This window comes from Euwallacea similis, chromosome 3 (genome assembly GCF_039881205.1).
Source record: "Euwallacea similis isolate ESF13 chromosome 3, ESF131.1, whole genome shotgun sequence".
Taxonomy (NCBI): Eukaryota; Metazoa; Arthropoda; class Insecta; order Coleoptera; family Curculionidae; genus Euwallacea; species Euwallacea similis.
Genome location: NC_089611.1, coordinates 4,012,299 through 4,036,075, shown reverse-complemented (window position 1 = coordinate 4,036,075; position 23,777 = coordinate 4,012,299). Strand labels below are relative to the sequence as shown.

Here is a 23,777-nt window from a genome sequence, read left to right as displayed (position 1 = left end):
AAATTCTCAATTTCTCAATAAGTTATTTTCAATGTATGAGGCCCTCGTAATGTCCCACACTAAAACTTGAAATAATTTATTCCCCGAAGAAGCTCCCCGTTCTTAGACATGAATTCGTGACACCCCGTATGCGTAACGAGACTATCATTAGTGTCACTAATTACTTTAAAAAAAAAATATTAATATTGAAGTAAAAACCGATTAACGGACAAAAGTGAGGTGGACAAAGCTGAGCAGTAGTTCACACCTGCCTTTGTTCGCGCCACTTCTCGTTTCCCACGCAGTTAAAATTCATAAAATATAGGAAAACGCACGTGTGTCCGGGAGCATCATATCGTAGCTAAATGATGCATGAACGTAGTTACACTTCGATTACGTTTAACGTTACGTTCGAGTGCAACGCAAGTGGTCAGTTTATCCATAAATTGACCCTTACGACGATGTAGTACGAATGCCCTAGAACCATCGTGGTGTGTGATGTACATCAGTATTTACATCATTAAAACGATGGGTATTTAGAGCCAGCAGGTGCACATTCTTCGAAAATCACCAAGAGGAGTTTTTCATGCGGAGAGATAATTTCATCGAATATCAGTGAAGCCAGAGTTTGCGGATATCTGTGTCTTGTAATATTTTTGACTAATATTTTATCTTATGTTCATTAATAATAAAAATGGCGTAGCAACAAAATGCTCGACAGTCCATCAGGCGGTAGACATCTCGTCTTTCATGGAAACTAAAAGGTTTTACAGATCGTTCCCACCGATAGAGTTCGCATTGTTTCGTGAAGCCACTACATATTCATTATTTTATTTTTGTGCAGTGGAAATAAATTTTTGACTTTATGTGTGTTCATGTGCATATAATGTATCGAGCAGGCATTTTAGAGGTTGTTTTGCATTTTTTTAAATCCTTGGTCCTTCCCAGACTCCCGCTAGCGAATGCTAAAGGACAATCGCCTCGAAATTAGTCGATATTGCCTCCCTTGACAGTTGCACAAAGTCGATTTTTCTTTGAGGAGATTGAGAGCGATGTTAATTAATTTCAGGTCCTCGGCGACACTTTTTGTCAACACTCCACGCGTTAAGATCGGCTTCGAGGGTAACTAGCCCGAGGTGTTTTATTGCTTTCAACCCCATCGCTGTGATCGCTTATTTGAGTTGCACGCTTTAGCGGACAATCCCCGATTATTAAGGGCACTTGCGTCTCATTATAAGCTGACACTTTGAGGAAAGCGTCTCATATAGGTGATTTTCAATCGTTGATGCAAATTACTTTTCCCAGAACTTGTTAGCTCAATGGTATATATGTACGGAATGTATATCGTGACGACGTAACTCGAGAAGGTCTCATGCTGCTAGAACAAGTGGCTAAAGACTCTCGTGTAACTATTTTCCATAACAATAATTATAGCCAACGTAAAACGCGATAAACCAACAGCCGGCCTTCTTCTTATTAGGATTCGCCTTCTCTTTTTTCTCCTCGAATCGATGATAACTACTTAATTCTAAACGGTGGGGACTTGTAATCGTAATTTCAGCAAAGACAAGAGCTATAATAATAATAAAATATAAGAGCAAACGCGCTTACGACTTTATATTCGTTTTATTTATTTCTCCCCGTAATTACATTCGCATGTAACTTCTTTTATTTATCGGTTCCAGTAAATTATATCTTGTTAGTCGGCATTTTTGTATGCAGCTTTTCTGCGGCTTTCGCCTGGTTATTTGACCTTAGTTCAACTTAAATAGAGGTGTTCAGGTAATTTCATGAACCATCGAAATTGGCAAAAACACCTGGTACGTTCCGACGAAAGTGGAGATATTCCGGATAATTTGGGCGCAGAGACCCTCCAGAAACGATCGCTGTTAGTTACCGAGGTAGGAAGAAAACCAATTTTAAATCATATGCCAGTTCAGTCTGAGAGCAAGTACATTTATCCCAACTTGACCAAATTCGTATCTGTCACTGGTTTCAAAATTTCTATGCTTAGCCTGAGATTTGTGGCACCCTGTGTAAATGTTTCAGGAAATAGATTTTTTTGCTAACCCTGTAAGTCGCACAATTAAACGGCCACAAAAGCTTAATTGTGCAGAAAATAAAAAACCGTAGCCAGTCCCTCCAAATTACTGGCAAAGTTTAACTCGAAGCTGTGTTGGACTGAAGATCTGTCAGTCGTTCAGTTGATGTTTGATAACAGTTCAGTAACAGCTAGATAAAGGAATGCATCCGTGCTGCCGGCTCTCGTAAATCTCCTCATTTGCAACCTTTTCAGAATTGTTTTCCTTACGGTTCACATCCTTCGGGCGTACAAATCGAGTTTCAATTCACATGCGAGTTGCTTCAATAAATTTGTTGTTCGTGGACCAACCTTTTTGATATAAACTCCCAAAACCCTTATACGAGACAATAAAACGAAAAAATAATGCTTAAGTGCGTACTGTCTGTTAGCCATTAAAGGCCCACCATATCGAAATAAAATACTGTCCACAAGTGGCGTATAATGGCTTTATGTTAATTGAAAAATCTACATATAATGCAAAAGAGACAATGAATATTCATGGTGGTTTATTATTATTGCGGGGGATCATAGAACTGCCCTGACCCTTTATCGGGAACATCGTGGACTAAATTTAGATTGCTGTTACACCACTCATATAGCAATCGGATGTATGCAAATATCGGTCAATATTCTTATGTCCAACGTGACTTCGGAAGTTATTTTTTATTTCAGTCCACGCTGCGAGGCACTTTACACAAATCATACATAATTATGTTGTGTCACATTAATTTACGAAAATTCATCGCCAACTCGGATTTGAAGAATCTAATGACGTATTATCGGACTAACTAGTTAAAAAAATAATTTTTCATTTTTGTTTGTGAATTTCCACAATTTTTTCATTCTCTTCCTACTCTTACATGTCACATTTCCATACTAACAAGTAGGTGTTTATTAATATATCGCCACTCTGGCATTAGTCGTCATAAAACCCTTCCTGCATAACAAGTTTAAATTGGAAAAGAGATGTTATCGGCGCTTAACCGTTCAAAACTCATAAATTCATTACGATTCCTTAAATAACTCTACCACTTAATTTAGGGGGCTGCGTCAAAAATAGGGGTAGTTGTAACTTTGATGTTTTCACATAACGTAATTGCAAAGGGGGAGCCAACGACCGGAACAAACAGGTGGACAATAGTGTGGGAAAAAAGTTTTGCAGGTGGGGAAAAATAGCAGGAAGTTGGTAAATTTGATCTTTCGAGAAAAATGGTCGGTTTTGGGGTGGATGAGATGAAAATAGATTGGTGAAGATATGAATATTCAATGTCAAATTAAGAAACGCAACCTTGGGATGCAAAGACCGTCAGGAAACTGTGTTGACGCACTACAATCCCAGACAAAACCACCGTTTCTTTGATCGATATTTTTCATTTAATATTAAAGTTCTGCAATATCGCCTGTTTTCCGTATTTTCTAACTGCACTAATATGATCACGAACACAACTATTACTCAATTTCTCCCTTTCCGTTAGTACAACTCGTCATTGAGTATTCGAGTACGTCTCTGTATTGTTGTCTAAAATTACTATCAGACGCGGTGTTTATAAAAGCCCATTGTTAAATTGTATGATGCCAACTGAATTATAATGTTTAGTGGGTTCCAGGAACGTTAAATTATTTAAATGATCTTATTTCGTATGGTAAAACTAAAGTGGACCTTTGAAAATAAACGAAAATAGCATTGCCGTGAATCACGAAATAATTAAACCGAAATCTTCGCGCGCATCTTTGGCTTATACCGAATTCGTGATTCATTGGAATGTACATTTGATATTTGATCTGTCTTACTCAAATTGGCTGCCACGAGAAATTGATGAATAATTAAATATATTGGTTCTCCTCATTCTGTTGGTATTTATTGAAACCTCTAAATGCAAAACCTTTAAAATCGTAATATTATGTTCCTCCGCGATAATCAGCAAAACAAAATCGATTTTTATTAGGACATAACCACGGAAAAATATGACCCTGTAGGTTTTCAATATTGTTTATTAAATCTATCTATATAACCTGCTACATGCTCTCCATATAAATATCTCAAAAATCGCAGGCGCTATGACGTGAAAATTGAAATTTTTCACTTAGGCATCTTAGGGACAAGACTTTTGTCTGAGACAAATGTTAAAATCTTTTTCACTCATTTTGGGCATCCCGTATACGGTACGTCAGTAGTCTTGTACAAAAATCGGGATATGCTCTCCAGAAAAACTCTCTTACACTTCTTTGACAGTATTCAATATATACACGGTGACTCAAAAAACATCCTTTTAATAACCTTATTCTCATTAAAACATTAAAGGCGAGATATAGGGTATATTAGATGGAAATTGTTCAAAATTAGTATCCACACGACTGACCGTTAAGCAGACAAAGACAGTCAGTCACACGTCACGACTCATCGGCATCGCGTCATCAAAGGAGAGCATTCCAATTTTTTCTCTTAAACAAACCAGGCGTTTGTCACAAAATTTTCGAAGAACATTATTCCACGGTCCTCAAATATTGACCGTACAAACATTTATATGTTAAATACGAAGTGTTAACTCGTACAAGATTGCTCGAAACCTTAAGAGTATTTATCTGTGTACACATATAATGTGTTCGTCATTATGTGAAATGTTTGGCTTTTAGTCGTTTGTACAAACAGAGTATTGGTATCTCACGAATGCGCACTTCAAACAGATATCGGCCAAGTCGGTCATCAAAAGTTTCGTCTTTGGTCTTTGTTTTTGTTTGCACGGGGCACGTGACGTGACAGTTACAACCACCAACCAACGGTTTTGAAAATTTCCTTGGGTTGAGAAGAGAAAAGGGGGAAGCAATTTCTAGGCCATGTAAGCCTAAGCGGTTGAAGGAATTGTTAATCATTGCCATAGACCAAAGGTGGTGTCTACCAACCAAGCCTATCTACTTGACAGAATAAATGACAGCAAATCTTCTTTGTGCAATATATTCTCCATACAAATCACATCAAAAATTACTCGATAACTTCAGGTTCACAGCAGCAACCTTCCGAATGCTTCTAGACCGCCTCAACAATATAACACAGTTCTTTTTTCACAGTCAAGATCCTGAATTACTCCCCTGTAACTGTTTAGTCATCTATCACTGTCCCATATCACAAAATCTTTTATGTTGCTGATCTATGCTAGACGTGGTTTATCCAACATTAATTATTTCCTCTACTTGTAAAAGAAAACGATCCATTACGTTCAGTGCGATCATCGCCAGTCTGAAGCACCTCCAAAATGAAATTTATCTTCAAGCTTCGCAATACGCAATCGCAGTTGGTCCAACTCTAGGTTATTCTAAGCCAATCACGAAACTCTTCACGACTTCGATGACTCAGCAAAACCGAGAGGATGACCCGGATAAATTCCATTAATATTAATTTTTTTAAAATTTTGTCGTTAGTTGGGTTCGAAATTTTACAGATTTAAGTAATAACATTCTGTATTTGAATGAAAGCAGTAAGATGTATAATTTTTAATGTCAAGTAGCCAATAGTAAGGTTTGCACAATTTTATGCAAGCGACTCTGAATAGGTAAAATCTATCTGAACAGAGAGGAGTTAATGTGATTATCTTAAGATAAAATAGACAAGGTTCTAGAAGCTTTCAGGAATGTGCTTTGGACATTGAAAATTAATCTCAATTATCTGAGTAAACACAGGCGATTTTTCAAAACCTTTTCCCTAAGACTTAAAAAAATCTGCACTAAGTCCGGCCCTGAACTTATTAGCCCATCACAACAAGCGAAAACAATTATTCGTCGTTAATAACGTTGTCCATTCCAAGGTGGAAGGGACCTCTCCGTGGAGCGGAACCACGCTCTGGTGCTCCTGGTCTGTTCTGGGTGCGCCTTTGACCCCGACCGGTAAAAACCACTGGGAAACCGTCCGTCTAGTGTGATGATTCGTCTGAGCTTCGTTTTGCTCTATTTTTTCGACATTTTTCAACTTCTACGGGCATTTACTGCTCGCCTCGAAATTCCATTCCGAAGATCTTATTTGCCTCGCTATAAACTTTATAGTCAAATACCTCAGAGAATTCCCAGCTCTATCTATTACTAGATTCCTAGATGCGCATTTAAAAAATAGCTTCAAACGAAAACAGTCGAAAATGGTAACTTGACGGTTGTGCACGTATTTAAATTATTTAATTAATGCGATCGATTTCCAATTGCTTCTTAGATGCCATTATAAGCAAAACGGGTCTTCGAGATCATCTGCGCAACTTAAACACACATGTACAAATCAAAGGTGACAAATTGATGAGACCCAGGAGCTCTACGGCCATACCTGGGGGCCCTGTTTCACGGTGTGATGAACACGCTGGTTGGCAGGATTAACGATGGTCTTATGTTAATTCCAACTGGTGAAACAATGGAACAGAAAATGGGAGTAATAGTCATCTTTTTTTATATATTTAGATCACCTATTGTTTTTCGCATATAAGCTGTTGGGGTGACGCCGCAGACCCATTATGGACGTAATTAAAAGCTTCGACAACAGAAATGGACAAGCACCAAACATTAAAGTGTCAAGGTCTCGTTTGACCTCTTGAACATATTTAAATTTGTAAATCCTACTGTATAAATAACATGATGCGAAATTACCAATTTTAATTTTTTTTTAATTGTAGGAATTGTCTAATTAGAGTGCATCCCATGGCCGGATGTTGTGCGAAATTCAAGGCTAGAAGCCATATTTTTGAGTTTCAATGTTTCAACTTTGTTCACATTCAATACCAAATAGATCTACTGAAGACACGAATACTTAAGACGTACCAAAAGGAAACGAAGGTAATAAAGCTCGAGCCGGCGTAATTTTAATGAACAGCATCCTGGCTATCTTATTCAGCAACAGGTTTATCTAGTTTTAATAAGCTCTCGGTCCATCGACTGATGAATGAATATTACTCGACATAACAGTACTTTAATATAAAGACACAATTAATTCGCGTACAAAAACCCGATTTCCGATTTCCTTCGTTGACGATCCATTTCCGATCGAGCCGAGATCTAATCCGGTTTTTCTCTCTAAGGAAAAATTCTTCTTTTATTAGAGACTTTACTTAATAATTATTGTGAGAGTTTTAATTTCTTTTAATGTGATCGAACAGAGTTACGTGGAAATGATAGTCTAACATCCTTTTAAAGAGATATGTGCACCATATCTTCTATAAAGGTATTTCCTGCAGTAAGTTAATTTGTGAATGAATGAGTAAGTTAATGAACTGAAAACTTTCTAGTACTAATAACGTTGAATAATTATTATGATTTGAAATTTTGTATTAAAAAATGTAAAAGTATTTAAAAATATTCTCGAGTGCACCTGGATTGTGCAGATAAACTCCCGAATTTGATACTTTTTGTGGGTAAACAAATATGTCCGATTTGACCCTGGCAAAATCTCCGAGCCACTTTCTAAAAATGACCTTCAGGAGTGCCTAAACACAAAAAATCGCTACCAGTAGTCTACAAGGACGAGTTGAATATTGCAACAGCCAAACAAATCAACAATTTATAAATTTTGAAATGTTGATAAACACACAATAGGCAGAGATACTAGATCCTTCCATAAAGTGAACATAGATGAGAAACAAAATTAAAACCAAGTGAGGAAAACGTCAGCCTGTAATCACATTTTTATGAAATACTCAGTTTGATACTTGATGTAAATTTGGGATGCTTTGATGAGATCCCGCGGAGGCACAAAGGTTTTTGCACCTTGATTGAATCACTCTAGATCGAAGAACTGAAGAAAATATTATTTTATCCACTACTGTTCAAATAATAGTCAGCACAGAAGTAGCTAATTCTGTGGAACAATTTGAAGATCTTCCAGGGGAAACTCAACGATGGCCTCTCTCTATTCGATGAAAAATCATTAATAACTGAATAGATATTGAATTAAATATATATAGAAGATAGATTATCCAGATACAAAGTTGATCCTGAACTTGAGCCATTTGATAGTTGTCGCCTATTTTCGTCTTAGATGCACATTAGTTTTGTTTCCACGAAACGTTATTTTGGAATCAAAAATTTTTGTGCACCTCACAGACAATTCTGTGGTATTCTGGTTAAACCAGTATCTCCCCGCGTTTAAATTTGTCTCTTAACATCCTCCCAAACATCGATCAAATTGTATCGCAATGCGAATTAACATCAACCAGACATTTTGGGGCAATATGCAACTTGTGAATAAAACGCGACCACTTTTGGTTTAGGACCTTCATGGCATTAGTTGACTTAAAGTCATCAATCATACGTCAAATTTCTTCCAGGTTATCAGTTAGTTTCTAATCATTTCCTCCATGATGATTCATGTAATGACCATCTCCATCCATCAGTTTGCTTTTAAGCTTTATTGCTCACCCTTTGGCTTGAATAACATAATAATAAGACGGCTCCGAAAGGCAGCATCATCGTGAAAAATGAACCTGAAGATCGATATCGCAGTTTCACCGATTACACGTTCGGGTTCGACACCCATTGACCCATGCAGAACCATGAACGGCGAACTTAATTGGGCCACATTAACGGCAACGCAGCTTCCTTTTCAATGTACGGATCCCGCATCCGGTCTCGTTGTTTCTTCTTAGCTACTGTAAGATTTCAGTATAATGTCTGTAATGGACGTAACGAGTTGTGTTATTAAATCAGTCTTTAACTGGTTTTAAGTAAATTATTTTTTTAAGTTGAACATTTAAGGTGGGCGTTTATTAAAAACTGCTAAGATTTAAGGTGTGCTTAGTAAATGACCACCGCAGAGGCTTTTTTGCCCATAAGGAAGAACATAATGAATAAACCAAAAAACCGGGTATATGGTCGTCATTTTAATCTGCGACGAGATTTAATAGACTAACATCCTGTTTGCGGAGGCAAGTTCATATTTATTTTGCTAATATTAGACGACCACGGCCTATTATGGTCAGTTATTAATTTAAAATGTTGTAATAAACAAAAAATACTTTGTTGGGTAAAATAACGTCAGTGTAATTATATAATATTAGTGACCATTTACAAGTTAAGCGAGGAGATGCTGCACTGAAAAAGCAGTCAGAGGAGCTTTGATAACCAAAAAAAATATATTCATTTTAGAGAATGTTTGTCTCTTCATTTAAGAATAAATTAAGCCGGTGACGCAGCCTCAAGAAGGAAGCGAGGCTGTAAATGGCACAGAAAAAAAATTGAAAGCTGAATGGAAAACACTATTATCAAAAATGTATAATTAATTTTAACTTGAAATGTATTGGAAGATCTTTATTTGATTCGTATGAGTCGGGTTCCCACGAGGCCAATTCCCACGCATTCCAACTTGAATGTGCACCCAAGTGCACCCAATAGTGAAATTGGAAAAATGATTCAACTTCCGCTGATTTATCCAAAGTCTCTCCTAAACAGAATCATATGAACTGAATCCAGGATTCGTTTCAGTCGTGTTACCACGGGACGTCACGGCGCACTATAAGAGCACTCGAGCAGTTGGAATTTATTTTTTTCACTTCATCACTTTGTGATTAAACGTTTCCTGATTTATTCCAAAGTTGCAGCTTTGTTCTACGACGCATCCAATCGAAATTTTAGCCGCGTTCTCTGAGAGAGCTCGCAAAAGCTGCGATGTCGTTTTTAGGCATCCAGGCAATTTAAAAAAGTTTCGAATAACACAAATTATCCTCAGTGACATTCTCACATTTCCATGAATTTCTTACGGTATGCAATGTGGGCCAAAATACCAGACACTATACAGGTAAAATTCATTCGGGTCTGGTGCAACCTTCATCTTGGCTAATGTGCCTGTGTCGTCACTTATCGTTTACATTAGAGGGGTGAACGAGGCTGCAAGACAACCCGCCGGAAGTGGAACAGCAGCCACCCCCGCTGCTTTTACACCGGAAGTTGGGGATGACCCTGTTAGAGGCTAGATTTGCAAGGGGGCTTTAGACGTTCAGGGCTTCTTCGGCTGGTATTCGGGTTAATGGGTTTTAAGGTGGGATATCACCTCGATTTCCTTGAACAAAAATAATACAGAAAAAATGGAAAAGGTACCCCATGACCTGTTACGAATTTTCTGTATGGAAATTTGCTGCAATCCTCTGAAGGTTAGAGGGAACTTAGACGAGTATTGTCACAGATCCATCTGGATTTAGAGAGGGATTTTCATAAATTCACGCTGAATTTAAAAAGGAATTTAACCGAATCCAGAGGGAGATCTCTAGGTTATTATTATTTTTTTACTTTCGGCTTGATACTACTATGGGAATTTTTAAATATCTTTGATTAAGGGTCTTCGTATCGCCTTTCTAAGACTAGGAGAGGGGGTTTATGCACAAAGAATACAGTTATGAATGTTCTAAGTAAAAGTTAAAGCCAATACCAAGCTCTAAAATTAAACATCTCTCATTATAGTGACAAATTGAATATTAAGTGAATAATTTCTGGAAATCGCTGCATATACAGACATTAAAAACTGTCCGGATTTTCTTTAGATGTTTCAAATGCATTTAATTCGTAATTTATGCTGTTTGGCAGATAAATCGTATTATTTTGCTGGATGTATTTATTTATTTCGTGTTGAACATGCCACAGCGAAAAGCTCATTTATCTCACTGGTGTGGAGAAACTGAAGATGCTCAAGACATAAGGGAATAATGGTAGTTTTGTGCTTAGAATTATGGGACAATTCAAAATAGAAATAATGGAGAAGGAATGTACAAAATAAGTCGGATTTATTCGTCGAAATTCTTATTAACTCGATACAGGGAAACATTCCCTTAGGGATTTTTCCAAAATTTTAGGGTATTTTGATAGCCTATTTTTTCTTGTTACATCATCATTTTTGGTTCTGAATGAATATTTCCTCAACGTTTCCATTGAATTAAAAAGAAATTAATGAAATTCAAATATAATAACTGCGTGATACATAACGAGTTCCTTGGGAAACGTTCATTCATAAACTTATTGAAGCCAAAATTTGAATAAACACCTGGTTGATTCGAACATAAGTACGATTTTATTTGTCTTTATTGTTCGCTTATAACACTTCAAAAAGTCCAACAATTCTGAAATGATCATTTGCGATAATAAATTAATTGAAATAGGCTTATTTTCATATTTTTGTGTCGGATGTGGATATCCGTCTTGAAAGAGAAAAAGTAGCTTGTGTGTGTTGAAAAAGATGAAATAAGTAATTGATTCTGGTACAGAATTTCTAAACATCCGCCAGCACGTATTGGTACCACCGATATCCTTTAATATGTAGTTAGATATTAATATTTCACTTATTATAAATAATTAGTGTACGTTAAGAACTGATTATATCAGTTTTAGAAAATGGATAATAATGCCAATAAGCGCGATAACAGTGCGGCTATTTTATGATAATGATTGTTTGCTTAATCCTTGCGGCTTTAACAAAGCAATGAAAATGCGTATAAGAAGTGAAAATCTAAGGGAGGAAAAGTGGAACTGAAAAGATTAAAATATGGAACTAAAAGATTTGGAAAATAATGCAAATCCTCCTTTTGTTCGCTGTGGAATGTTTCATGAAAAGGAGCGGATTAGTCACGATGCTTCAACCTAATTATCCAAAGATAAAACCCTATTCATCCTTGTCAAAAGATTCATTTACTCAAACCCTTTTCTACAACCTTCAATACAAATTATCTTTCGTTCAGCCACACTTTCAATGTCATTAATATTTGCTAGTCTTTGTAAAAACAGTCCATTATTCTGTCATTTTTAACAAAATTAATTTAAAATCCTGGATTCAAAAGTTGCTTTAAAAAATATAGAGCTTAAGACTGTACAAGGTTTTTTCGAAAAACTTAAACACTTCCAACTAACTGTTTTTTAAAAAAGCCGCTCACTCTAGTTTGTACCGCGCATGTGCTGAACTCACTTTCAGCGCGCAGAAGTGTACGGAAAATAGTTTCTTTCCATACCCTCTATAATGATATTTTTCAAGAACAAGTGGAGCGGACTGACCGTCATATTTAACATGATAATCACAGAATTTGAGTCAAGCTGTACATATTGGACTTATTCTGTTTAGTTATTGAGGATACATCCTTCTCTTTTCGGCAAGATTAAATAATTGGAAAGGGGATTTTTCCGTCAGTTCCAATAATCATGACGAGATCCGTGTGAAACAAGCACGATTAATTAATTTCTTATACCGAGCCGATCCCAGAATCCATCCAGATCCACTTGTACCCTGTGTCACGGCTTATAATTGCAGCCATTGCCGAGGCAGTACACCAAATTAAACATCTTCATTCTTAACACCATCACCAAACAAGTAAATGCTCTTCAGGTTATTCAGATTGAGCAAACAAGATTTTTTCGGTCTCGGGTCACACTCGCATCTCAATGAGATGAAAAAACTATGGTCTCTCGAGGCTCGTACTACTACGTCACATGACTCCCTGCCTATAGACTATTAGCTTTCATTCATAATTTCAGAGCGTAGTGGAAGGGAGCGAACGCGTTTCCTTAGCTAAACATATACACCAATTCATAACACTGAGTGCGGCGGTACTGCAGGTGCTCGCTCTTTTGTACATGCCTTTTGTGTCTCCTTCTCGGTACCAGCATCTTTTATATTATTTGAAGGTTAAATAGTACCTTGTAGTAAGGTAAGAACTTAGTACCGGTGTCCGCGAACCCTTTTTGTGCAATGCTGTGGTACCCATTCGCACCGGGAGGTGGTGGTACTTACAGTGATCGGAACAATTGACGTTTGCGTTCTAGTGAGTGTTCACGGTGATATTACCGGGTAGGCTGTAAGAAAATTCCTGTGTAAGTTGCCTCGGAACCGATTTTGTGAATGTACCGACTGAGTGAATCGAAAACATCATCAATGGCGGGCCTATTTTAAGCGCTCCCAGAAATAGCGCGCAGTGACAACATAAAGCCAATGGACATTATGTCGTATCAAGCAAAAAATCTTTGCCAATATGACTTTGACTGAACTATTTTTGTGATATCTGTGATTTTAGAGTATAAGTTTTTCTCGAATCTCTTGTATATATAAAAAAAAAATCTCAAGCAAAAATTTAGTTCCTGAATATCGGACTGAAGGAGGGGGACGGTGTTTGTTCTTATGTTGTGTTGAAGTGTGTACAGCAAGATTGTGGTCTAGTCAATGTATATAGACACTTGGAGGCCCTATAGCGGGATGGGAATAAAAACAATGAAAGCAGTCAGTAGGCAGAAAGGTAAGGAGAAAAGCTGTTGTTCTTGTGGTGCTTGTTTAGGGAGTTTTTGCGTTGGAGGATCCATTTGCTTCAACAACGTTGATTTAAATCACAACTCAACAAAAATTATTAATTCAAGTTAGGAATGCCGTATCTTAAATTGTTTCTCTAATATCTAACATATATCCAAGAAATTGTGTTAGTACTTAAGGGAACGTATGGTTTGAGGCTTCCCATCAGAAGTAAAGACAGACTCTGCTTCCCGTTCAATACCTGGAATATGATGTTGTCAATTGAATCTCAAATCGAGTAAGAAATATCGAAATTACTGTTAGTATGACGTTAAGGAATTTTTCTAAAAATATTTTTGTTTAGTTGGAATCAAACTAAGACTTAAACTAACTTTGAAGGAGCACAAGAGCATCAATCTCCACAGCGAAGTTATACTTCATTCTGCTGATGATTATCACATTCTAATAAAATTTATAGGAACAATACAAAACTGCTAAATAGTGAATATAAGGTGTCTCTAAATGATATGTACAAAAGGCTACCACTGATTTGTGAAGTCGATGTGTGATATCTGACGATTGACGATTATAATTGAAAAACCTTTCCACAACATATATAAGTTTCTTTCTAGTTTCATAGTCCATAGTTTCATCTTAAGTTTCTTCACTTGTTTTATTATCACTTACATGGGTTTTCTCAATTTTTACAACGTTTAGTCATATAGTTTTCAAGCATCCGATAACTTTGGTTTTACATCATTAAGACCTTTGTTTCTCCACTTACACAAGTTTTCCCAACTTTTTTCAAGTGTATTCATGTAATTCTCAGATCGTATAAAACTTCTGCTTTATGCCATTATTGTCATTTTACGAATTTCTGAGGTTTTCCAGACTTGTTTCCTTATTGTTTACAGGTTTCTAGAGATCATTGTCATAATAGACTTTTTCTGAATTTTAGCTCTTGGAAAACATTTTTAATCGAATTCAATAATAGTTAAGAAAATGAAGAGCGAATTGTAAAATGAGGACAGTCAAACTGAGCGAGTATATGTGTGAGTCAAACATCACTGTTGAACAGCAATTCACATTTTACTCATTTCTCTTCAATTTACCGCAACTGCATGTCAAACTCCCCCCAAATGAAACATCACTCCCGAACCCAGCAACAGTGTCATATCAAGCCTGCCACCGCATAAATCACCAACAACCAAATCGCATTAAGTCAGTACCCTCGGAACCTTAAAAACCATTAACCCAAAATTTCATCCCACGCTGTTCCGAGTGTTTCTCTCTCTCTCCCTCGCTCATTCTCTGCAGAACTACCACATTAACGAATATGATCGACCCTAACATGTGTTCACCACGTTCGAGGCCTTCGACGAACTTGTACCGGGTCGTACCCATCAGTTTTAGCATTGCCTGTGCGTTTATGTTAAATTAAGAATCGTTTAACGTATCTCGGACTGATAGCCCTTAAGCACTGTACTAAACTCATATGATAATATTGTTCTTGGAAACTGACGGAGAATTGTGGTTTATAATTGTTGAGGCTTTAGGTGAAGTAGGCATCATGAGAGCCTCGTCAAGAACCATTATCAAACGATCATAGGTTAGCCTTGGGCATTCGCCCACGGTCGTCTGATGAGTTCCAAATAGCAAGAAATTGGTGACGGTTTGATCTGGGTTGCTGTGTCTACTGTAAAGTGGATGGTTATTCGACATGGGACTCTAATTTCTTGTGATGATCATTAGGATTAGTGGATATTCTTTTGAGTTTCCCCTGTTTCAAGTGTTTAACAATTAGGAAAAACTTTGTACTTCAATGCCTGGAGAGGTGTTAGCTTTCCAAGCAGTTGTTCCTCTTTTATCCTCTTAACCCTGTATAGTTAAGCGTGTTTTTTAACGTAAATTCCTCGACATTTTCCACGTTTTTGGCATATTTGCCATATTTTCTTTTGTAAATTTTTCACACTTGCCCCCATTCTTAGAGCATTTTTAATGGAAATGCCCCCAAATTTTTAACTTATGAACTTTAAGTAAGATCTCCCAGCGACCTCCTAATGTAAGTTAAAACGTTTCCATTAAACCAATCAAATTGTTCTTGGAATTTCTCAGCATTCAAACTTCAAAGGAAACTAAATCTCGTTACAAGTAACGTCTTAATCCACCGTGTTGTGGTGACGTATTGGATATTATGAAGACTTCATTACTCTTTGTTTTATTACCATTAGCTAATAAAATCGTTTTAGATGTTCAGCCGACCTCCCCGAACTAATAGGTTTTATTCCATTGACCAAGTCTACATTTATTTAAGTGTTAAATGTATTATTCACACCACGTTTGCGGCATTAAAAACGCAATTTTTCATCTGAAAGTTATTGTCTAGGAAGATTGCTCAATTTTATGAAATTCTTGTTAGAAAAATGAGAGAGAAACTGGATGATTTTGGACGTCCCTCGTAGCTTCGGTTGCAGTAGGTAGACGCTAGATTAGTTGATTGCCGGATGTGGACACTTCATCTCATTTTCTTTGTTTTCGTCATTTTGCCTCTTTTCTACGTTTAGTGAACGATTATTTCGGTACATACAGCTACAGTCCTAATGATTATCCTATACCAAATGAGTTTGTTTCCGACACAATCAATCAATTTCACTGGAATCTGCCGGACATCTCAGAACAATAACTCAAAGACAGATTGCCGCCAATTAACCAATTAGAAGCGCCTAGAGACATGAGCTGATGACATATCAAACTACTTTACACATAATTGAAGTTATGGCGCAATTAACTAATCAAGTGAAACAGTAATTGCCACAAAGTTTCCGGGGGTTTTATACGGTTTTTGTTGTTATTAGATTAGACTGTTACAATTAAATTACACTGATACGTGTAACTGTCAGCATTAATCAATGCAACGACCACACGAAACGGCTATATTGATATGATGCCCCCAATGATGGATGTTTTAATCGGTCTCTCAGGGTTTTAATTGCTGTACACAAAAAGCATCTCAATACCGAAGCCTGACGTGTACTTCAACTCAATCTAAATAATTGCTACCTATAGACCCAGCTGATGAAGAGCATCATCTTCACTAAATCAGAGGCGATGTTATTGCTTTTTTTACAATACCAACGACCCGTATCTCGCAATTGTGCTTTCTAAAGATGGTACTTCAATCAATTGACGTGAACAACAAAAATAAAGAGCTTGGAAATATCGCTCTTAAGAAAACTTAGTGCGTGCGTTGGCCAGCTCTATTATGCTCTAATTTATCGAATTATGTCAATTAGTTTGGTATTGTTGCGTTGGTTTTGTTCTCTTTTGATATGCACGGGGTATTAGCTTTTTATCCGATAATGGGCGATTTGTGAACTGAAACGACTGGATGGTGTCCAACTGAAAGGCTACCACGGGGGCAACAGATATTTTACAGCGAAAATGCTGTCAAAACACGTTGTAATCGATACTTTTCACGTTGTAGTGTAAATGAAATTATCTGGTGGCGAGTTAACGTGACTGTTTTGATTTTTTTAATGGAGGTGCTTTCAGCGCTGTTTTATCAACAACTTTAACTGAACGAATAAGATTTGTTAAAAATGTTGCGGATCGCAAAACAAAAAACAGATGGAAATTGCGACAAAAGAAAAATCGAACTGAAAAGGAAAATGAAACTCACATAGTAAAACCCTTCGTAACACGTTCTAGAGTAGTGAAAGCAATTAACAGAGTGTGTGAAAAGTTTCCAAGATACGGGAGCAATCTGCGATTTTGAAAATTCCTTAGCAATTTCAAAACTTCCAAAAATGTTTATGGGGGATATTTTTCGTTTTAACACGTTTCGTTGAAAATAATAAAAGTTGAACAATGAACTGATTCAGTGCAGGTATACGCAATAAACAATATAAAGGGATACTTTTTTGACTGGCAAAATGCCACCTCAATACTTTCTTGCCACGGGTTTACTTTGGTTTTCTGTGGTCTTACCGAGTAATGGCAACAATCTTATTCATTTCGAAGTGTTACGTGACAAATTGTTTGGCACGCTCAAAACCCGTGCCACAGACCTCGCGACTGACCGATGGATGCTCGTCTGGACGTGACATCTCCTCTGCCCCCGCCCATTCACTTCAAAGACATCTATTCGAATACCAATTACCTGATAGGCGATCGCCTAAACCTCTGTTTGCTTATTTCAAACTTCCACCTTGGATTCATTCGTTCATTATACACCTAGACTATAGTCATCTATCAATCAGCTGATGAAGGCTTGACCGAAACCGGTGAAATCCAGCCTTAGTTCAGCCGTCCAAAAGCGCATTCGATATGCAGATCGCGCTTAGAATTTCTATTTGTTGTCGATAATACCATTCATGGAATCTCAGTGTTTCATTGGAAGGCATTAGCCGTTTATTCAGTACCATTGATTGGACGAGTGGCTTTGCAGACGAAACAACACAAGTTTGTCATTGAAATTCCGTCATGCGGATGGGTTTGTGCTTTGGATGACTAAAGCTTTAGCTTTGGCATATTTCGTCGTTTACAAGTACTTAATTAAGTAGAACAACACGGGATGGAATATGAGTGGTCTCCGAAAAAATATCAAGCCTGTGGCGTGTAAAGTTATATTCACCGAAAGATCGAAAGCTGATATTTTGCTGGTTCTTGTCAAATTTAATATTCCACATTAATGGGTCACCGCCCATTGTTTGTGAATTATGTAAAGTTAGCCTGAGATAGGCAAAAGGTTCAGACAAATACATAAACATTCCCATCACAATATACGTACAACGTAAAGTGAAATAATCTCGAAACCAATTTACATCGGTCATATCGTAAATAATGGTCAATTATGTGAAAAACGCATGGGAAAATCATTCGAGTGTCCGCTCGGACGAAAGGTGTACGGTGGCAAATGCGTAAAATGTAGACCGTTTTTAATTATAAAAAATAACGTAATGTGACTTGCGCACGCAATGGCAGGTCGTTCGTACCGGGGTGAGAGAAAGCAGGTGGTTTCAGTCTCGGTACGATGAAGGTACGTTACAAAAACGCCTCAGACCAATAGGCCGATTAAGCTGTCCGAGAGTGATTCTTCAGTGTTTTGTTTTGGGTCAATTTTTATTGTTAATGTGAGTTCAATCAGACTACATATTTAAATCCGAATTTTGCAAATATTTTTTCCTGATAAAAAAATACAGTGTGCTGTTTTCATTAGTAATGGGGGATTCAATGAGATAAACATGGAAAAAATGCAAAAAGAAAAAGAACAAAAATAGAAAGAACCAAGGAGAAATCTTTCAAAATATAAGTTTTCGATGGAAAAAGGAGAAAGCTACTGAGCCTTAAAAGTCACCCATTTCAAGCAATTACTTATAACAACTTCCATATTAGAATAAATGCGGTTTAAAATTACATACACAGAAAGGTGGCAGCTGGTTTGGCAAAAAGATACAAAACCGTTTTAAACAAATAATAGAACAGAAATTTTCTGTGTCTTAAATTGTTTTCAAATAGATTTCAAGAGAAAAGGGCAGGAAAACGTTGAAAAATGCTAAAAAACATGTTCTAAATCATAATCCTTCCCCTTCACGCAATTTCCTGGGAGTTCAATACAAAAGCAGATGATAGTTTGGGAATAAATATTCCATGGAAGTGGGAGAAATGTTCTAAAAATAGGTGAATTCATAATCAAAAAAGTAGAAAATCGTTCATAACAAATAACACGTGCGAAATTTTCGGAATCTCGGTAATCTTTCTCTCCATCCTATTTTCTGGTAGATTTCGAAGCTAGAAAGTAAAAAGTATTCAGTGCCTCCAAAATCTTTCTTTACCAAATGTTTCTTTGGTAAATTTCGAAGCAATAAAGTAGAGAACCATTTAATACAAATATTGCATGGAACAAGGATGAATGCAGAGCCTTGAGAGCCGACTATTTTAATACAATAATATGGGGCTCTAATTTATTTCCTTTATTAACAACTTAGGTGTGGTTTTTAGTTCTTTGTCGGTCTGCCTTTCTCTACCCAATATTTAATTATTTGTTCAAACTTTAAACCCTTTGATTGTGCCGTTTCAATATCAGTTCTAACTGTATTAGTTATTCATAGATTATCTTTTTCCTTGCTACAGTTTTAGACTCGAAATTTGATCTTGCTAAAATTTGCGTTCTGTGTTTGTTGGTACCATCTTATTATTGCTGCCACAATTAGGTTCCACATAATAATAATACATACAATCCATTTTCAATGAAAAATCACATCAAGCATTCAAAACAAAATTAATGGCATGCTTAATCAGCTCAAATTGAACAAGTTGTGTGAACTCGCGACAAGGCAATATAATATTGAATGATAATTGAAACTGAACAACTAATGCTTTTATAATTCGATTTAACGAGTTTATTTTCATCGAACTAGGATTCCCAATAAAATAATTACTCATTTGCTTTAGGGCTTGCATAACATCGTGAATACAAATAGCGATCAAGGAGGGTTATTTTCCATTAATTTTTTACTCATTTTGGAGTCCCTACAATTTGTATATTTGGTAATATTATTTGTCATAATAATGGGGAGCCATCTAGATATTCAAAATACGCATAAAATGTTCTCATTTAATATCCAAAACCCCTGTCTCCGTAGTATATTATTACACCAACTTGACTGATGGACTACTGACAACCCGAAAATTGAAGTTGGGAACTGAGGCAAATTGAAGAAGAAGCCACGCTTCAACCATGATTTCAACGTTTCTATGGAAACAGCTTGCAGTTAATGTTGGCAGCATATTAGTAATTCGACCCTTAATCAAATCGATGGGGTTTCAGTTATGTATAATTTTACTAAAACTAAAAGTTAATAGCTTAGAACTCAAGTCAATATCTTTGGAACTTTGACGCGGAGGTTTAACGAAAATTATTTGAAAAAAGAGTCTTTTAGGAAATAATGGACTATTTTGGTTATTTTTTCAGTGATGATGTAACAACAATACCGAAGATTAACGGTTTTGCTTCTGAAATGATCTAAAAACTCTTACAAATTGCTATTACATACGATTCAGAGCCAAAGAGGATTCATATCTCTAATGATTTTTTCATTGTAGAAATCCGGAATTACGAAGCACAAAAACTAGTTAAAGTTCTCGGATTTTTGCTTTTCAACCTTAACCTTGGACATTCTGCATGTCTCTGTTAGATTGTATCTGCTGCGTAAGATCAAGGCTAAAACGCCTGCGTTTTTCCCTAATAGTTGAAAACTAATACCTGATTCATTTAATAACTCTGGCAATATTTGCGATATACATACATCCTTGCAGTAACTAAAAATGGATATTTAAAAATGTACAATTAATAGTTAAAAAATCTAAATATATGTCAGGATTAAATTGATACTGAATTATGCACGACTTTTAGCATTAAAATGAAACCAATTATCGCTTAAACAACAGACAAATGTTCACTTTCCTCCATGCAATCAATGAAGACCTCGACCGGAAACGACCCGCGGATAACTCACGCCTATAAAACAATAACTCCCTACTTGTATGAATAAATTTCAATTTAAATTAATTTGTAAAATTCAATATAATTTATCAGTAATGGATATGAGGATCAGGTTTATAGAAGCGATTTAATTCTCAGCGTGAAATAAATTTTTTTATGGAACGGCGGTTTTATGGAGCCATTAGAAAAGCTGTAAAGTTGATTCAGTCAGCACCTGGCTGGAGAATTAAATTTAGAGTGATTACAAATCAATTTTTAGATCTGTTTTCTAAGTCAAAACAATAGCCTTCCGAGATCTAAGGTACATCCACTTAAAAGCCCCTAATCACTCAATGAAAGCAGGAATCGGGCAAGTTATATTCGATGATGTTAAAGTATCAATTCATTTATGCAGTAGATATTTATTTATGTATAAACCCACAACCTCATAATGCCATCAATGTGTCGCCGTGTGTTTGGAGCTTAAAGCCAAAGCTTAAAGTGAGGCTTAAAGCGGGACCATCTACGCCAACAACGGAAGTCAGTGTTTAAAGTCTCGAATTATGTCATTTAATTTATTCCTTCTAATTGCGTGAAATGCCCATTATTAGGAAAGGGTGGGGGCTGTGATGACTGGACTAAAAGCTTGCATTCCTGATATATGTCGCCCCACATTAATTTACCGTAATTTTTACATGATCTAATTGGTATACAGGGAGTAATTTTTTCCTGTTCATTGCAGATATTCCGACGCAAGTGCCCCCTTTGACGCCGGGCACCAACAAGACCATGGCCGAGGCGCTGAAAGCGTCATTTGCGTCTTGGGAAAAAGAACAGATTCGTCTAAATATAACCAAAGGTAAGTGAAATTTTCAAATTATATGGGAAAAAGTAAGAATTCACTGCTTTACTTAATTTTCAAGGTACTTTAGATGACTTACCTAGAAGCGAGTCAAGCTTGACCGAATATATCAAATCAAGTCAATAGTTTTATGGTGAAGCACTTTAACAATTCAAGTGGTTTAATTCATTGCTTTAATTTTTGAATTAAAATAAATTATTATTCAATTGGAGGTCTACAGCGGCATCCCGAGGCGTCTAGAATTATTTAAAATTTATTAAAACATGAATTTTTCTCAATCATTGAATATCCCAGTTTCTGGATTTGGACCTCAAATTAAAGTTCCAGAAATATCCATCCTTTGGTAAATGTTTAAATTCAAGTTGCTGCCCTCAGTGATGCCTCAAGATGTCTAGAACTTTCCTATATAGTTTATCATCTTTTCGACGCCCCGTTTTTTTTTTCGATTTTCAATGTCAAATTTCATTCAACTCCACGAGTATTTCATAAAATATTAAACTACTTGACTGAACGCAACCATAGAAAGAACCCGAGTCTCGGTGTGGCACATTATTTAAAACTCTTAAAAGGAATCCAGTATTATCATAAAAACATCCGATAAAATCGCAGACCTCTCCATTCTTCAGTTTACAAGCCGTTAACGGTCAATATTGTGACCACAAGCTGTCATCGGAGCCCCGTTTATTGGTAATAAAATTGGCTCAAAACGAGCAAACGGGAAATTGGCATAAACTAAGTCAATCGTAATCAATTTTGAATTTATCGTTTTGCTTTAATAATGAAAACGTCACTAGCAAAGATTTTAAATGAGTCATAATGAGACGAAACCCCTAGGTTCGGGGTGTCTAGACATCTAGACTCTTTCATCTAGCCGACTTACAGTTGATTGAACCGATGCTCGGACAGGGTCAGTTTTTGTAACATTTATTGCGACCATTGTAAGTATTAATAGTGTCTGATAGTAGTAATTCAGGTACAAACTTCACAACCACGGACGAATGCTACATTTTACAAGCTGAAAATGCATTCAAAGGCAGCGATCCTGCTACAACGTTTACATTTTAATCAGCTTCCATTCTCGGCCTTAAGCCTGTCGAGCTTGTCTAGGATCGGTCGGTAAGGTCGGAAATCCTTTCTGGTCCGAAAGACGAAAGTTTAGTTAGAGTATACAGGGTGTTTTGTTAACGATGGGAAATCCATTAACTGAAGCTACGAGGGAACAAACAACGACCAAATATTGGTACTTTGGTAAATCGCTGACTTGCTTCGCTGAGTTTTTTTTAAAGTTACTTGTTATCCACTATAAAACATCAATTTTTTACCTGCACGTAGGATATGGTTGACATTAGGAATCGAGTGATAAGAACTTCGGTAGACTCTGATCCGAGCTACGAGGAACGCTCTATTATCAGTTCTTTATTTTCACAGGTCGTGTAGGCAATGCCTAAGTTTAAATGTATTAGTATTAGTAGATGAGATAGTGTTTGAAGTAAATTTTCAGGTAATAGCAGAGCTTTAAGAAGAGGGTGTACCTTTCCTGGAGGTCAACCAGGTGGTAATTGATTTTCTACAATGCACAGTAGACACGAAGAAAAAATTGAATTTTTAAAGCAAAATTTTCATAGTTCAGTATACACATACATATGTTTGCTGTATATATACAAGGAAAAATTGTTTAATTTTAACACTCAGGTTACAAATTTATTCAGTACCTTTGACCCTTCCAGATGAATTGACCTTGCATATGACTATGGACCTAAGATGTATGACCTATTTGGAGTTTAATGATCTTTTTTCGATGCATGATAGTGAACCTAGCACTAATACGACTCAGCGTGTTATTTGATTAAAAGAGGACAGGATTGTTCAGCAAAAACCTTATCCCGTTTCACCTAGAGAGACTCTGTATCAGCAAATTGTTGATATGCTACATACGTTTGTAATTATTGTTATGTTACATATGAGACTAGTAGCTCCGATTACCCACTGTTCTCCCATCGTACTGGTCGATAAACCAAATGCCTCTTATCCTCCATTCTGCATTGATTTTCAAATTGAATGACATCACTATTAATGAATCTTTCAACTCACCAAATAAGAATTATTAACTTTGCCAGCATCTAAAAAGTTGGCCTTGCATTCCCGATGAGTC

The 23,777-nt window shown here is 36.5% G+C and overlaps 1 protein-coding gene across 2 annotated transcripts in view; it reads left to right on the top strand.

Annotated features, from left to right (window-relative positions):
* Positions 1 to 23,777, top strand: part of pnt (pointed) — a 76,315-nt gene that overhangs the window by 24,403 nt on the left and 28,135 nt on the right. The window contains exons 1-2 of one of the 2 annotated variants that reach the window (XM_066406507.1): positions 12,591 to 13,290; positions 21,506 to 21,622. In XM_066406507.1, coding sequence (XP_066262604.1) covers positions 13,218 to 13,290; positions 21,506 to 21,622 — 190 coding nt within the window. In that variant the 5' untranslated portion in view covers positions 12,591 to 13,217. Of the gene's footprint in view, positions 1 to 12,590; positions 13,291 to 21,505; positions 21,623 to 23,777 lie in introns of those variants that run through there. The other variant, XM_066406506.1, reaches the window with a different exon arrangement.